Source organism: Canis aureus, chromosome 38, assembly GCF_053574225.1.
Source record: "Canis aureus isolate CA01 chromosome 38, VMU_Caureus_v.1.0, whole genome shotgun sequence".
NCBI lineage: Eukaryota > Metazoa > Chordata > Mammalia > Carnivora > Canidae > Canis > Canis aureus.
Genome location: NC_135648.1, coordinates 22,390,146 through 22,405,342, shown reverse-complemented (window position 1 = coordinate 22,405,342; position 15,197 = coordinate 22,390,146). Strand labels below are relative to the sequence as shown.

At 58.2% G+C, this 15,197-nt stretch overlaps 1 protein-coding gene across 1 annotated transcript in view; it reads left to right on the top strand.

Annotated features, from left to right (window-relative positions):
- The first annotated feature begins 1,541 nt into the window (after window positions 1-1,541).
- The window catches only part of CNTN2 (contactin 2), a 29,851-nt gene continuing 16,195 nt past the window's right edge, over window positions 1,542-15,197 (top strand). Inside the window, 8 exon segments of the mRNA XM_077886581.1 lie at window positions 1,542-1,564; window positions 7,604-7,759; window positions 11,922-12,066; window positions 12,200-12,375; window positions 12,541-12,636; window positions 12,984-13,193; window positions 13,481-13,580; window positions 15,003-15,178. Coding sequence (XP_077742707.1) covers window positions 7,690-7,759; window positions 11,922-12,066; window positions 12,200-12,375; window positions 12,541-12,636; window positions 12,984-13,193; window positions 13,481-13,580; window positions 15,003-15,178 — 973 coding nt within the window. The 5' untranslated portion in view covers window positions 1,542-1,564; window positions 7,604-7,689.

Sequence of the window (15,197 nt, the reverse complement as noted above, 5' to 3'; positions counted from 1 at the left end):
TCTTGACTCTCTTACTCTCCCTCCCTTCTCGTTTATCTTCTACTCCCCATCTGGCCAAGCTCTGCCCTCACACTCCCTGCCCCACCAGCCTTAGCCCTCAACCTCCCTCCACACCCTCGCCCCTGCCAGATTTCACTCCTTATGCAACTCCATTCCAGCACCTTCTCTGCCAGCAGTTGTTCAAATAGACACACATGTAGGATGGGCCTCTGTGTTCAACGGGATGTTGGTACATATTGTCTCCGACTGACTGAATTCAGTTCTCAGGAGAGAGCTCACAGAAGGGGGTATCCCCAGGGCACCCTCTCGGACCCTCAGGCCAGGAGGGGAGTGACACGTTGGGGGTGCGCTGGAGGATGTATGGGTCCTATCCCCACCCCCTGCACCCTCAAGCCAAATGCTTGTGAGAAAGCGTCTCTCCAACATGAGAGTGGGTGGTAATTGTAATCTGGGGGAGATTCCTAGGGCAGAACCAGGGGGCTGAGCAAGAGGCGGGCAATACACAAGGAAAGAAGAACCAGAGCAAAGGAAATCCCAGGGAAGCAGGAGGGATTGAAGTTACAGACACCTCCTAACCCGGAAGACGAGCCATGAGGAGGTGGGGCAATCTCCTCTCTGGTGACTCTTCTTTTTTTTTTTTTTTTTTTTTTAAGATTTAATTAATTTATTTGAGAGATAGAGCAGGAGCAGGGGGAGAGGCAGAGGGAGAGGGAGAGGCAGGCTCCCCGCTGAGTAGGGAGCCTGGTGTGGGGCTCCATTCTGGGACTCCAGGATCATGTCCTGAGCTGAAGGCAGGTGCTAAACCAACTGAGCCACCCAGGCACCTCTCTCCAGTGACTCTTTTTTTTTTTTTTTTTTAAGATTTTATTCGTTTATTTATTCATGAGAGACACAGAGGGAGAAGCAGGCTCCTCACAGGGAGCCCGATGTGGGACTCGATCCCCAGACTCAGGATAACACCCTCTCCAGTCTCTCCAGTGACTGTTAAGAGGGTCTGAGAACTGGGATCTGGTCCATGGCCAGACAGCCCTGTCTGGAGGCAGAGGTGGGGTGGACCGCCCAGTAAATTCCTTTTAGCCTCAGGTTATGCTCTTTCAAAAGGGGGTGACTCACAAGAAGACATTCTTTTCATTCCCTCCTGCAGGCCGGCCACCTCTCATTTTTCTGAACCCTCTAATCTAGGCCAGCCTCCCTGACTTGCCTCACAGGGGGTTTTGCTAACCTGGAACATTCACGGGAACTTCCAGGGGGTCTGTGCCCTGGTGGTGACCATCTTGGAGTAGAGAAGTCCTTTCTTTGGTTTAACCAGTTCTCTTGCTATGAAATGAACCCATGTTTCCATGTTTACTAGAAGAAGATGCGAAGTAATCTCTCACCCAAACCGAGCGCCCTCTGCCCCAGGACAGGTGCAGACCCAAGTGTACCTCAGCACCCTTCGCATCTAAGGAGCCTCACCCCTGCCCTGCAGCCATCCAGAGAACATGCTGGATCTCCTCCAGACCTGGCCCACATCCTCTCAATGTCTGCTGGCCTCCTAGACCAAGAGGCCCCCATCCTGTGTTTGGTGAGAGGACAGCCCTCCTGCAGTGCAGTCCAAGAGACACAGTTGATCTGGGCCCCCAAGCAGAGACTGGCCTGAGGGGAGGAACAGGTTCAACACCCACCCCCAGGCTTGGCTCTGAACCAGCCTACAGGAAACCATCCGGGAGGTGAGGGGAGTCTCCCCTCTGCAGAGATTAGGGGACATATAGATATTGGTCCATTAACTTTATCCTAATGTGGTTCTTCAGAGCTGAGTTAAAACAATCGTCCTTACTCCTGGCCTCTCAAAAAGACACGGTCCCTCCAAAGCCCTCACTCAACCTGTCCCGCTCCATACTGACAGTCGAGTAGGGAAAATTTGGGTTGGGGTGGAGGCTGCCCCTTATCCCGAGCTCCTCCCAGGAGGACACAAGGCTCCCTCTTCTCCCACTCCCCACTTTGAGGGGTCTTTCCAGGGGAGAAGGCCAGGGCAGGAAAGTCAGAGACTCCAGGCTGCAGATGATGGGCCAGACGCCTCTGGTGCTAAAAGCTCAGACAAATGTGTGAGTGTGGGGGTCACAGCTCTCCCCACAGGCCACAGCAGTACCATGGGTGGTGCCTCAGAATCAGCTGCCAGTACAAAGAACCTGCAGAGAACATTGGAGGGTGGGAAGGGAGGGAGCATACAGAGCAGGCTGGGGAGAGACCCAGCTGTGCAGCACCCCCGCCCCTGTCCCGACCCAGTCCCTGTCCCCCACTGGGGACTCACAAGGTCCCTATGCCACCCAAGTCTGTCCTAATGACCTCCTCCATCTCAGGGCACCAGCTTTTCCCACTGAGGCCCTTCCACCACAGCTCCCTTCCCCCACCAGCTCCTACCCTGCCTGGCCTCGGGCCCCACCAGGCCACTGCAGACCCCTATCCTTCCAGAGAGGGTGGAGTGACTCAGACCTTCCTGAAGGACAGTGATCCTATCCCAGGTGGCAATTCCCTTCCTAGGCAAGGTCTCCCTCCTATCCTGGACCCTGCGGGCATGAAGTGGGGGTGCATGAAGGAGAGGGGCCTGATGGGAGCACCCATGTGCTCATCCTCACCAGAGTCTCTCCTTTTTTTTTTTTTTTTTTTAAGATTTGTTTATTTATTTATTCATGAAAGACACAGAGAGAGGGAGAGACACAGGCAGAGGGAGAAGCAGGCTCCCTGCAGGGAGCCCGATGTGGGACTCAATCCAAGAACACTGGGGTCACGCCCTGAGCTAAAGGCAGACACTCAAACACTGAGCCCCCCAGGTGTCCTGAACACATGGCTTCTGGGTGTGACTCTGCGTGTTCCTGCGCCCTTGTCCGGGGTGGCGTGCTTGCTGGTGCTGCCCTGGGCCTGCTGTGCATGTGGGGCATGGGGGAGGAAGGCACCTGCTCAGGGAGACTGTGGGAATCTCAGGGTCCTAACCATCTGTAAGTGCAGCCTGAATGCCATGACTGTGTGACAGTGGGTCCGACTCGGGCAATGCCTGTGGACACACGTGTGTGTGAGTCCCTCGGTGTGCTGGAGCCTCTGCAAGGCCTCTCAATAGTAAGATCTGATCTTTTCTGAGTGCACAGCATGGGCCAGGCATGCTGCTGACCTTTCAAGGGTCCGTTCTCCTCCCCGTTTTGCAGGTGGAAGACTGAGGCTCCGGGAGGGTGAGTAAGGAATGTAAAAGCGAGGGTTATGCTAGTTAGTCACGGACTAGCACTAGCGTTACTCTAGTCAGTAAGGGCCAGGCTGGTTGGCACAGAGCCCACTGTTAACCACTGTGCCGCGCTGCAGGAGGGAGGATGGCGGATACCTCAAAGGCTCCTGCAAGGCTTCTGGGCTTATAATAAGCCACTTGGTCTCTGCCCTCAACTGGGCTCCAAACTCCCCCTTGTCCTACCACCACCCATCTGCAAGTCGCCAAAGCCCTCAATACTCAAATCTCTGTTATCCAGAGGAAAGAGTGACTGAGTCAGGGCCGGGAGCTGGGTGTCCCAAGTGGCAGCACCCAGGGAGAGTGCATCTGTCCTTTCCTGCCTGGTTCTGGGGGGGGGGGGGGGCTCAGCCCAGAAACCCCTCCCGTGTGCTGGAGCCCGGCTCACAGCTTTCCACTCGGCAGCTGTCCCCCAGGCCCTTTGTTTCCTATGCCCAACGATTCAGCCCACTACCCCTGGCACCCCTGAACCCCCAGGCAGCCCATCCCCCCACGTGCTGGTGCTGCACAGGACCAGCCCCTGATGGTGCCAGCCTGCAGCCACCAGTGCCAGCCTGCAGCCGCCCGTGCCAGCCTGCACCCCTGCACCAGGGCAGCTGGCCTGGGCCAGGCTTGGCTGGCTCAGGGCTCGGAGGGCCAGCTCTGGGCCTGGCCTCGCTCCACTCTTGCCTTGCTCCCAACAAAAAGGCCCCCTCTGTCCTGGATATTCTAGAATGTGTCATGGAGCAGATGGCATGGGAAATGACCGGGCCACACTTAGCTGGTCGGGAAGCTCTGCAAGGGCGGTGCTTTCATCGCCATCTCCCCAGGGCTCAGCACAATGCCTGGCACCTGGTGATAAGCACTGCAAGGGAGAGGGATGTGGGGCAACACTGGATGCCAGTTGCCCCCCTCACCTTCAGGGAGATGATGAGCTCAAACTATGACCCAGGCAGCGTGTGTGAGTGTGTGTGTGTATGTGTTCACACAAGGCTTTGGCACACAGTGGAGTCCATGTGCATCTGATTGGGCTGACTGGTCTCTGTACTCTCCAAAGGCAACCCCAGGAGCTCCTCGACTCCAGCCCCGCCCCAATCCGTGTCCCTTCTGAGGCAAGTCTCAGCCCCCAGGGGGTGCCCGGGGCCCCTGGGCCCAGTGATGTGGGATCGTATCATTCATGACACGTGGTATGTCCTGGTAAAATGGTTTGTCGACGGCAAGAGCTACAGGTTGTTCTGACCACAGTGGTGAGAAGGGCTCCAGGGTGAATGATCCTCCTGGTGGACCGCAGAGAAGCAAGGCAGGAACTGGGTTGTCATGCCCTGTGCGGGGACACACACACACACACACACACATGCAGACTCACACACAAACACCAGACATACCCCCACACAGACATAAACATATGCGTGTCCACAGAGGTACAAAGACCAGAGCACACGTATACACAGGGACACACGGACACAGCACATAGAGGCAAATAAACACTGCATACCTGTGTGTGCACGCACAGGCCGGTTCACACACACGCACACCCCCGCTCTCGCCAGCACCGCTGAGTGGGCAGCCGCAGTCTGCCCCGAGGCCGGCCCCAGCCCCCTTGGTCACCTGTTTCTGCTTTGCTCTGGCACACTCCTGCTCCCTCGCTGAGCTCCCAGGACGGCAGACAAAGGGCAGGAAGCAAACGGAGATCCAGAACCTTCTCTGTGCCCGACTCCAGGGCTGCACCAGCCCCCAGGGGCGTTTGCAAACTTTCTGGAGCTGCGACACCCTTTGTTCAAAGGGAACTTGTGGAGGTAGAGCAGATACACGAGGACCCGCTCTGGCTGAGTGGGGAGGGGATCAGGGCCCCCATCCTCTCTCCATTCCCCCACCCGAACCGAACCGTGACCTGCAGGCAAGTTCAAGCAGCCCCGGACTTCCCGAAGGGCGCTCCATGACCTCATTTCCCAGTCAGAACTGCTCTGTGAAGTAAGTGTGACCATGTCCACCTCGTAGAGGGAAAACCGAGCTTCACCGGGAGGCGTAAGTGTCCAGGTGCGTCACCGCCTCCTGTCTGTGGATTCCCAAGCCTGCACGGTAGCAGGGTCTCTGTGGCTCCTATCAGGAGGATGGCTCCCTGCGTTTGTAGAGCATCCAGGACCATCCTTCTAGATTCTTCCATGACTAACCACCCTGAGACCTGAGTGTGTGTGTGTGTGTGTGTGTGTGTGTGAGTGTGCATGTGAAGGCGTGTGGGGAGGAGAGTGGGAATATGTGTGAAAGTGTGTAAAAGTGGCTGAGAAAGCATGTGAGCTGGAGGCAGAGGGTCAGTGTACATGCATGTGAGAGTGTGTACAAGAGAGTTTGTGCCTGTGAGATATGAGAGTGTGTCAGAGTGTGCTCCAGTTGGCCCTGGGGCAGCCCTTGGGCAGCACTGAAGTCTGGAGCCCCTGAATCAGCTCTACAGTGAGTGGGGGAGTGTGACATGTGTGTCCACTGGCTGCTGGAGGATCCGGCCACAGCTGCTCTCCAGCAGTTAAATGTGACACATGAGTCACACCTGTTGGTCCCAGGGCACTTTGCGAGGCACCGTGATGCCAAGATTAAGGAGCCAGTCTCTGCCCTCGGGAGCTCACAAGCTTCCAGGGGAGGCAGATGCACCCCCGGGGCAGGTGCCAGGGGTCTACTCAAGAACAGAGCTAAAGTCTAACTTTGTGCTGTGGGGGCATCTGAGGGGCTTCCTGGCAAGTGTGGAATTTCTGGATTCAAGTCTAGAAAGTGGCAAGGATAGAGAGGGATGCACGGTCGTGGAGAGGCAGCACCCGGGCCCCTTCCTGACAAAGGGAAGTGGCTATGAGGCCAGGGTAAAGCCAGGGGAGGGAGTGCCATGTGGTCAACACCACTCCCCCCCTCACCCCCACTGACACCCAGCTTCTCAGCCCACAGCCTCCATGACCACCCTGGAGCCAGTCCTCCCCCTCCCTCCCGCACCTCCTTCAGGTGCCAGCGTGGCTGTTTAGGAGGCAGAGAAAGGTTGTGGGTGGCCAGATGTTGAGGTCTAAAAGGGTTTGGGAGCCCTTTCTTTCCAAAGGAATAGAGCACCAAGGGAGATGGGGAGATCTTGGGCTGGCATTGGTCTTCAAACCCTGCCCTGGCCCTGATGGCAGACTCTTAAGTCATCCGCAGCCTGCCACCCCCCACTCCCCCTATCCAGGCGACAGCATTCCCAGGCCCTCAGCCACCTGGCACTTTCTGGGAGCACTGGCAGTCTTAGAGCTGGAAGGGACCTTAGAGCACCCATTTTACAAATGAGGAGACTCGGACCGGGAGATGGTGTGGGTCTTGCCACCAGGTAGTTGAAGAGCCCCCAGCCAGGCTCTTTCCCCAGTCTCGGCCCCTTCCCCCTTTTCAGGCCTCTGGAAAGGTGCAGGGCAGAGAAGCAGAATCTGCATCTGGGTTGGCAGCTCTGACAGGAAGCCTTAGGAGACCTAGTGACCCAGGCTCCCTCTAAAACCCCAAAGCAGACCTCTGAGATTCCACACTACCCCCAGAACTCTTCCTGGCCCTGCTCGCCCCTCTCAGGATGAGGCCCATCCCTCCTCCTGGTGGGGGGGAGCTCTGATTGCTCTGGGCACCCCCACCCAGGGAACAGATTGTCCAGAGCTCCAGGGTTTAACCATGTCTCTGTATGAGAGGAAGGCTCCTCTGGGAGCCATGTTAACCCTTTGATCCTAGAAGGTCCTCCCAGCTGGGGAGCATTGCTGATGGGGCCAAGGCTATGGCTTCACAATGCACAGCACATAAGGGCCTCACCTGGGGACCCAGGTGAGAGGGTATGAATGAACCAGTGAGACTCCTCCTCACTGCTAGAAAACCGAGGAAGACACTGAGACACTTAATGGGCTCCCAGAGGGGCTTACAGTGCCCCACCCAGGCCGCTGCGGGGGAGGGGCAGGGGACATTGGGCCCCAAGCACTGGTGGAGGAAGATGTTCCTGCTGGCAAGTATGGCCCTGCTCTCTTCTGAACCCCACAGCAAGAGCTATTACCCAGTGAGGGGCAGGTGGGTTCTTGCCTCCCAATTAGCCACTGCTCTCACTTCCTGAGCAAACCCCTGCTGGCTGCAGGGGAGGGGGGGGCAGCCGGTGCAGGGGAGAGCCAGACTCCCAGGGGGCCCCTAGTAGGCACTCAGCCGGGAAGAGCTCCTCGGTAACAGCCAAGCCCCTTCCCCTGGGCAGGGTGAGTGCAGAGCGAGGAGCAATTCTGGCCTCTCCCCAGGCTGGAGTAAAAGCACTGCCTGCCCGGGAGGGAGCCGGGAGGGAGCCGGGAGGGAGTAGGGAGGGGCGCTCCTCACTCCTCGGCTCAGAGTCTTCCCCATCCTCCGCTTCCCTAGGTCCTTCTCAGCCTCCAGCTGGACTCTCACCACGCTGGGCTGAGCCTCCTCTCCTCTGCTCCCCATCGCTGCCCAGAACGCCCACCATGGGGACACCCACCAGGAGGAAGGCACACCTGCTTCTGCTGGTCGCCGTGGTCCTTGTCTCCTCTCCAGGTAAGGCGGTTCGTCTGGGCCCCGAAGCCCAGCAGGATGATTATATTGCTCTATCACTGCTATTATTTTAGTGATGACTTCAGAAATCATGGACTCTGCGTTGCTGTGGCACTTAGATTTCTGAGGCCATTTCCTTGCTAAAATTTCCCCATTTGTGGATCATACCTTCCCTTCGGGGTTAGAAGGAAGGAGGCTCCACCATACTATCACATGAAAGAAGCATGATCCAGAGAGGGTGTGTGGCTTGCCTTGGGTCACACAGCAAGATTATGGCACAATCGAATGTCCGTGATGCTGGCCTTGAGCTGCAGCCCCTGGAGCTGTGCTGTCCGGTCCGGCACCCAATGGCCACATGGGATGCTTAAAACTGAGATTAAATTGAATTTTAAAATTAATTCTTCAGTTGTAAAAGCCACATTTCAAGGGCTAATCACTACATTGGGTAGCACAGATTACAGGACATTTCCGTCACCACAGAAAGTTCTATTGGATCATACTGCTGTAGCAACCTCCGACATGAGGAGACAGAGGTCAGTACCACAAAACTCCAGGGCTCCCAGGGGCCATGCTGCGGCCTGGCAAACAGACCAAGTGCAGGACCTGAGAAGAGACGAGAAAGAGGCAGGTGGCTGAGGCAGAAGGCCAGAGGGACCAAGCAAAAGTTCTCATGCCAGGAGTGCCTCGAGGTAGGGAGAGCGGAGGAGGGAGGCAGAACGGGGGTGGGGAGCAGCCCAGGCCTCTGCAGAGCGGGCCAGGAAGGAGGTGCCTGGAGCCCCAGCCCGCTCAAGCGCTGCGGGAGGTTCCCCCCCCCCCCCCCCCCCCCCCCCCGCCCTGCCTGCTGCTGCTCTGAGGGGCCCCTTGGGACCACAGCGTGGCCTCTCTGCCCTGACCCCCAGCCCAGACCAATAGACACTTCTTTTCTCCTTAAAGATCTCCATGGGAGAAAGAGCACCCATCCACCACCACCCTTCCCGAGTTCTAGCCACCTCTCCTCCACCTCCCCTCCACCCACCCCCTGCAAGGCCGCAGCCCGCTGGGCACATTTTAGGTTCTCCATCCGTCTAACCGTCTCACCCGGGGAGGACTCCACGGGCATGCTTTCCGATGCTCTCATTACCTCCTAACTGCCTCTCCATCCTGCACCCAAATCAGTGAGGCTGCCGGGAAACGGGGCTGACCCAGAGGCCTGCCCGAGCCTCCTGGCTCCCCCACCCCCAGGCCTGGCTACCTGTGTCAGGGCCCGGCAGGCCAGCAGAGCCCCGGCCGCCCCACAGAGAGCATGCAGAGGCACCTCCGCAGGACCTCAGACCAGGACCACATCATCCGAGGCAGGCGGTATGGGCAGGAGCAGGGCTCTTAGACCCCGAGATGCAGGAAGGCCCAGGGAGAGGGGACCTGGTTGGCCACATCCCTGAGTTCCAGAGACACAAGTGGAACCGCCCACCACTTGTTCTTATCCCCGCACCCCCCACTCCCAGAAAGGTGTTTCAGCTCTGGGCTCACCTCACTAACCTACCCTGGAGAAGCAGCCTAGGGTCCCTGGCACCCAGGCAAGGAAAGGCAGCGAGGGTGCTCCTCCACATTCTCGTCTCTAGCCCCTTCCTCTGAAGCCTCCAGCTGCCCCCCCGCCCCGTGGTTAGGGGAGCAGAGTTGCCAGAACAGGGGGTCAGAATCAGAGAGGATGTAGGACAGGGGCAGCAAGGGGGGTGGCCTTGCTCAGGAGCTCATGCGAGTGTGTGTGTGTGTGTTCAGTGGGTATGACTGCAGCCTCAGAGGAAGGTGTGGGGTGAATGTGAGTGTGTTTGTGGATGTTTAAGAGGGTGGCAATGCCAGCGAGTTGTTGCGTGGACCGGGTGCTACATGCGGGGGGATGACAGATGTGCACGGAAAGCCTTCCAGCAAGAGCGATGGCTCCTGGCCCCAGCTGCCCTTGGGGGTGCCCCCGCGGCATCCTGATGCACCACCTCTAGGGTGCGGTGGGGGCCTCTGGTGGCTCTGGCGGGAACCCAGGCGAAGAATCGTGGCCACTGTGGCTGAGGACACTGGCTATGGGTGAGGCTGGCCAGGGTCCAGATCCTTCGATCTGCTTCTCCCCACCGTGTGATTTGAGGCAAGTTATTGAACTTTCCTACATCTCAGTTTCCACATTAGGGAAATGAGGGAATGGCGGTGCCTTCCTGTAAAGGGGTTAGGAGAAGAGGTATGGAGCCTGGCATCCGACAAAGAGTAAGTGCTCAATAAATAGCACCTGTTTCATTAGGATGACTGCGTGAAAGTGTATAAATAAGCACATGCGGACATTTGTAGCTGAATGTGCATGGGAACAGCTGCGTGCATAAACGTGTATCTGACTACAGGAGTAGCTTATGGGGGGGGTGTGCGTAAAGGAAGCATGTGTAGGTGAGGGTATGGACATTGCACTGAGGGCGCCTACGTGGCTGAGAGCAGAGGACAAAGCTTCTGCAGGAAGCAAACCAGTCCAGTCCTAGAGGCTCTGTGTGCCCCAGGCCCACTCCCCTGCCCCCCACCGTCCCCACAGAGTTACTGGAAGCGGCTATTATATAAGGTGGTTCCCAGCAGGCTGGCTGCCCCCACCCCACCCCCCTCCAGTCCTGGCAGTCCCAGCTGGGGCAGGAGTCCCTACCCTCCACCACTATCATTAACTTGGGATTAAGCAGGGCTCTCCAGCCGAGATGATGCTGGCGCCATCCATCGCCACCTCTGAGGCCTGGGGCGGCAGCGAGGGCTAGTGATGGGTAGTGGGGAGGGCGATGGGGGATGCCATTTCAGGGAGCCCTGCCTCCTTCCTCATTCTGAGAGATGCTTAACAGCTGCCCTCGTTCCCCGGGGTCCAGGGCTGGGCCTCAGCTGGAACAGGGCTGACAGCTGGATGCGTTGGGAGAGGAGGCACAAACTGGTTAATGGGGACCCCACCTCCCACAACCCACCAAGGAGGGCCTGAAATCAGCTGCATTGAGGGGTAGGAGCCAATTAGGGGTGGCCCTGCTCCCGACTGCCACCACAAAGGCAAAACCTGACCGGCCCTGTGCATCAGTGAACAGAGACTGCTCCCTACCCCCGTGGGAAAGCCAGGTGTGAAACACTTCCCTCTGTGCCTCAGTGTCCCCTGCCCTGGTGAGACTGAACAATGGTGCATGGAGGAAGAGGCTTCCACCCTGGGAGGGGGCCTGACATGAAAACTCCATTTGCGCAAGTAATACCCATTTGCTCAGCAAACTTAGGAGATCTTGGTCTAGGCCTGCGTGTGCCACAGACTTGCCTGGTGACCACGAGCGATGTCATTCCATTTCCTGGGCCTCTCTTTCTCAACCTGTCACACTGGAATCGTACACAAATGCCCCTAAAGCAACTTGCACATCCTCCCCCCACCATCAAGCCTTCCCTCTTCCCCTAGCCTCCACCCCACCCCATGCTTGGGTCCCACAGAGATTCTCAGATCATACGCCCTGTGCCAGACTGAACCCTCCTACAGAGCCTGGGAGATGAGCTCATAGTCTTTCCATTTCACAGGTGAAGATGTTGAGGCTCAGAAGGGCTCTGTAACAGCTATTAAAGGGCCAAAGGCTGAAGCGCTTGCTGTCAGCCCAGAAGGAGCATCAGGTCCCCGGGACACACATCCTCTCTCTGCCTCTTTAGCCCCTGACTTCCCAGGCCTCTCACACCCTGCAGATGGGCTGCTTCCACCCCGAGGGCCCCTGCCTCTATAACTTCAGCTGCTTTTACAGCTCTCACCACCTTGTCCTGTCCCTCCCTGGACTGCAGGCCCCTTGAGGAAGAAGGACCGTGTCTCATTCATTTTTGCAACCCAGTCTAGCCCAGTGCCAGGTGTACTGCGCTGGGTGCTCAGGTGCTCAGTACCTGAGTGTAGGATGGGTGATTGACTCAACTAACCTTGGCCACCCGGGGTCTACCCCACCTGCTGAAATTCAAGTTCTAATCAATAAAAATTAGATAAAATTTAAACTTGGGTTCCTCAGTTGCACTCGCCACACTTCAAGGCCTTGAGAGCACGTGGCTCGCGGCTACAGTATTGGTCAGCGCCGAGAACGGCGTCTTTCCATCAGGGCAGAGCATTCGTGTCGACGGCACGGCCCTCCTGGGGCCTAGACCCTGAGGCCTCTGCTCTTGCCCCCATCCACAGCTCGCAGTTCACCCCGGGGATCCCCAGCCACCTTCGGGCCGGTCTTTGAAGATCAGCCCCTTGGTCTGCTGTTCCCAGAGGAATCCACCGAGGAGAAGGTGACACTGGCATGCCGCGCCCGGGCCAGCCCTCCAGCTACCTACAGGTGAGAGCCCCGTGACGGGTGCCGTGGTGGGTGCCGGAGGCCCTGGGCAGCCCCTCGTCACAGCGGCCCGTCCCCAGGCCGGGTGCAGCCAAGCGGGACTCAGGAGGTTCCCCTCCTCCACCCCCCGCTGCAGGTGGAAAATGAACGGCACCGAGATGAAGCTGGCACCGGGTTCTCGCCACCAGCTGGTGGGGGGCAACCTGGTCATCCTGAACCCCAGCAAGGCGCAGGACGCCGGCGTCTACCAGTGCCTGGCCTCCAACCCCGTGGGCACCGTTGTCAGCAGGGAGGCTGTCCTCCGCTTCGGCTGTGAGACCCATGGAGGGGCGGGGGGGGGGGTCAGGATGCTTCAGGGAGGGGACAGGGCCTGGGAAGGGTGTCCGGCAAGGGCAGGGGATCACTCCCGTGGCGGCTCAACTGGGGAGCGCCCCCCAGCTTGGAGGGCTGTGCCCGAGCCCTCGTCCTTCCCTCCAGTTCTGCAGGAGTTCTCCAAGGAGGAGCGAGACCCCGTGAAAACCCACGAAGGCTGGGGCGTGATGTTGCCCTGTAACCCGCCCGCGCACTACCCAGGTACACAGGGCACAGGCCGGCCGGTCCCTGGGGGATGGAGTCAAGGGCAGCGGGCGAGCCTTGGAAGCACGGATCCCCAGGTCCCCAGCTAGGTTTGTGTTTCCTTGGTGGGCCTGTCATTCTGTGGCTGTGCCCTGCTCCGCCTTCAGGCCCGGAGCTTGTCCCCCACCCACACCCGAGGGCGGAAGGAAAGCCACGTCTCTCTTCTCAGTCTCCCCTCAGCACCAGATCAGAGCCCGGGACTCCGGGGACCAGGTCTAGAGACCCCCCAGCACCCTGAGGGGCCCGCGCAGTCGCCCTGTGGGCCCAGCACCCCGTGGTTCCCTCAGACGCCCCACATCTCCTAGGCCTGTCCTACCGCTGGCTCCTCAACGAGTTCCCCAACTTCATCCCGACGGACGGGCGTCACTTCGTGTCGCAGACCACAGGGAACCTGTACATCGCCCGGACCAACGCCTCGGACCTGGGCAACTACTCCTGCCTGGCCACCAGCCACATGGACTTCTCCACCAAAAGCGTCTTCAGCAAGTTCGCTCAGCTCAACCTGGCTGCCGAAGGTCAGGGTCTGCTCTGGGGACGCAGAGGGGAGGAGAGAGTTGAGAGGGTCACAGGACACTGGGAAAAGACGGTTCCCCCTGGAGGTTGTGAAGAGCGACTTGTGGAGCCCAGGCTCTGGGGCTTGGACCCCTGGATCCTCTGGCCGCAGGGCCCCAGAAGCTCGCCCAGGTCCCCCGGGGGAACAGGGATCCGGAGAGAGTCTGCTCTGAGCTGTGCCCAGATCCTAAGCACTGGAGCACCCGGCCTGCAACCATTTGCATCTGATCTTCAAAATCCCTCTCCCCAGATACCAGGCTCTTCGCACCCAGCATCAAGGCTCGGTTCCCAGCAGAGACCTATGCGCTGGTAGGGCAGCAGGTCACCCTGGAGTGCTTCGCCTTTGGGAAGTGAGTGGTGGAGGTGGGAGGGGCAGGCCAGGGCACAGCCTGTCAGAGCCTCTCGGGGGCACAGGTGACCCCAGGGAGAGGGCAGGCAGGGTCTAGCAGAGTGTTGGCCCCACAGAGGGTAGTGAGCACTGCTCACTGAGCATTGTCTCTCTGAGTGAAGCATCGTGCACGCCAGCGGCCTGACACATACTGGGTGCTCCCAGCAATGCGGGACGGGCTCAGGCAATTTATGCAACACCTCAGGCTGGAGGCAGGTAGTGCCATGCACGAGCCCCAACCAGGCCTGCCTGGTTCAAATCCCAGTTCTGTCACTGGCTGCCTGCCATGGTGAAGCCATGGGTGAACTACGTAACCTCTGTGTGGCTCTGCGTCTGATTTGTACATGGTAATAACCATACATAGTACCTGCATCATAGGATTGTTATGAGGATTAAGTGGGTTAATACATGTGATGTGCCTAGAATGGTGCCTGGCATTTATGAAGTGTTCTATGCATACTAACAGTTCTTTTTTAAAAAAAAAAAAACTCCATTGAAATCCTGCTCTCCAGAGAAAGACTCGTTGGAACAGGGGCTAAGCAACTAGCAGGTGCTCAGCAAATGTCTGTAGGACAATATGATTTGTACATCAGTCCCCTCTTCCCTCATTTCTCCTGCAGTTACCCAGGAGATCCCTCTGCTCTGTGAAAAGTTATTGGGCTTCCAGAAAATTCATATTTAAACCATATGGTGGGGGGTTGCCTGGGTAGCTCAGTCTATTAAGCGCCCAACTCTTGATCTCAGCTCAGGTCTTGATCTTGGGGTCCTGGGTTTGAGTCCCATGTTGGGCTCCATGCTGGGCATAGAGTCTATTTTTTTTTTTTTAAATGAAAGCACATGGAAAGTTAATATGTAACCCTTTCAGACTCACTGATAACTTAGTCCATTTTAGCACACAAATTACTAATAACCAGAGCCCTTTTGCAAAGTAAAGGCGAGGAGGCCCTGACGGGGAAGAGGGAGAGGGGAACCCATACAGCCCCAGGTCACAGGCCACTGCTGGGGAGTGCAGTCCCAGAAGAGGCATGGTGGCCAGTGCAGGGTGGGGGTACAGGGCCAGCCAGCTTCAGGGTACAGACACCAGGAAGTTCACTGGTGTCACAGGTATTGCAGGGAGAGGGAAGTGGAGGACCCTACCTCTTGCCTCTTCCCTGCCCGTGCTCTGAGCCTACTTGGGAGAGACCTGCCCTCCTCTCTTTCCTCTCTCCCTCTGTCCCCTCCCAGACCCTGAGTCAGAGTCCCCGCCCTCCTCCCCATCCCACCTGCCCCACAAGTCTGGAGGGCGGAATGGCATGATTCTGCGTGCAGGGGTGCAGGGGTGCCGCAGGTGCAGGGGTGTCTGCCTAGCGCAGCCCACCTGCTCTGGCTTTGTTTCCTCTGCCAGCCCCGTCCCCCAGATCAAGTGGCGCAAAGTGGACGGCTCCTTGTCCCCCCAGTGGGCCACAGCGGAGCCCACCCTGCAGATACCCAGCATCAGCTTCGAGGACGAAGGCACCTATGAGTGTGAGGCAGAGAACTCCAAGGGCCGCGACACTGTCCAGGGCCGCATCATCGTGCAGGGTATGAGCTGGGACACCCC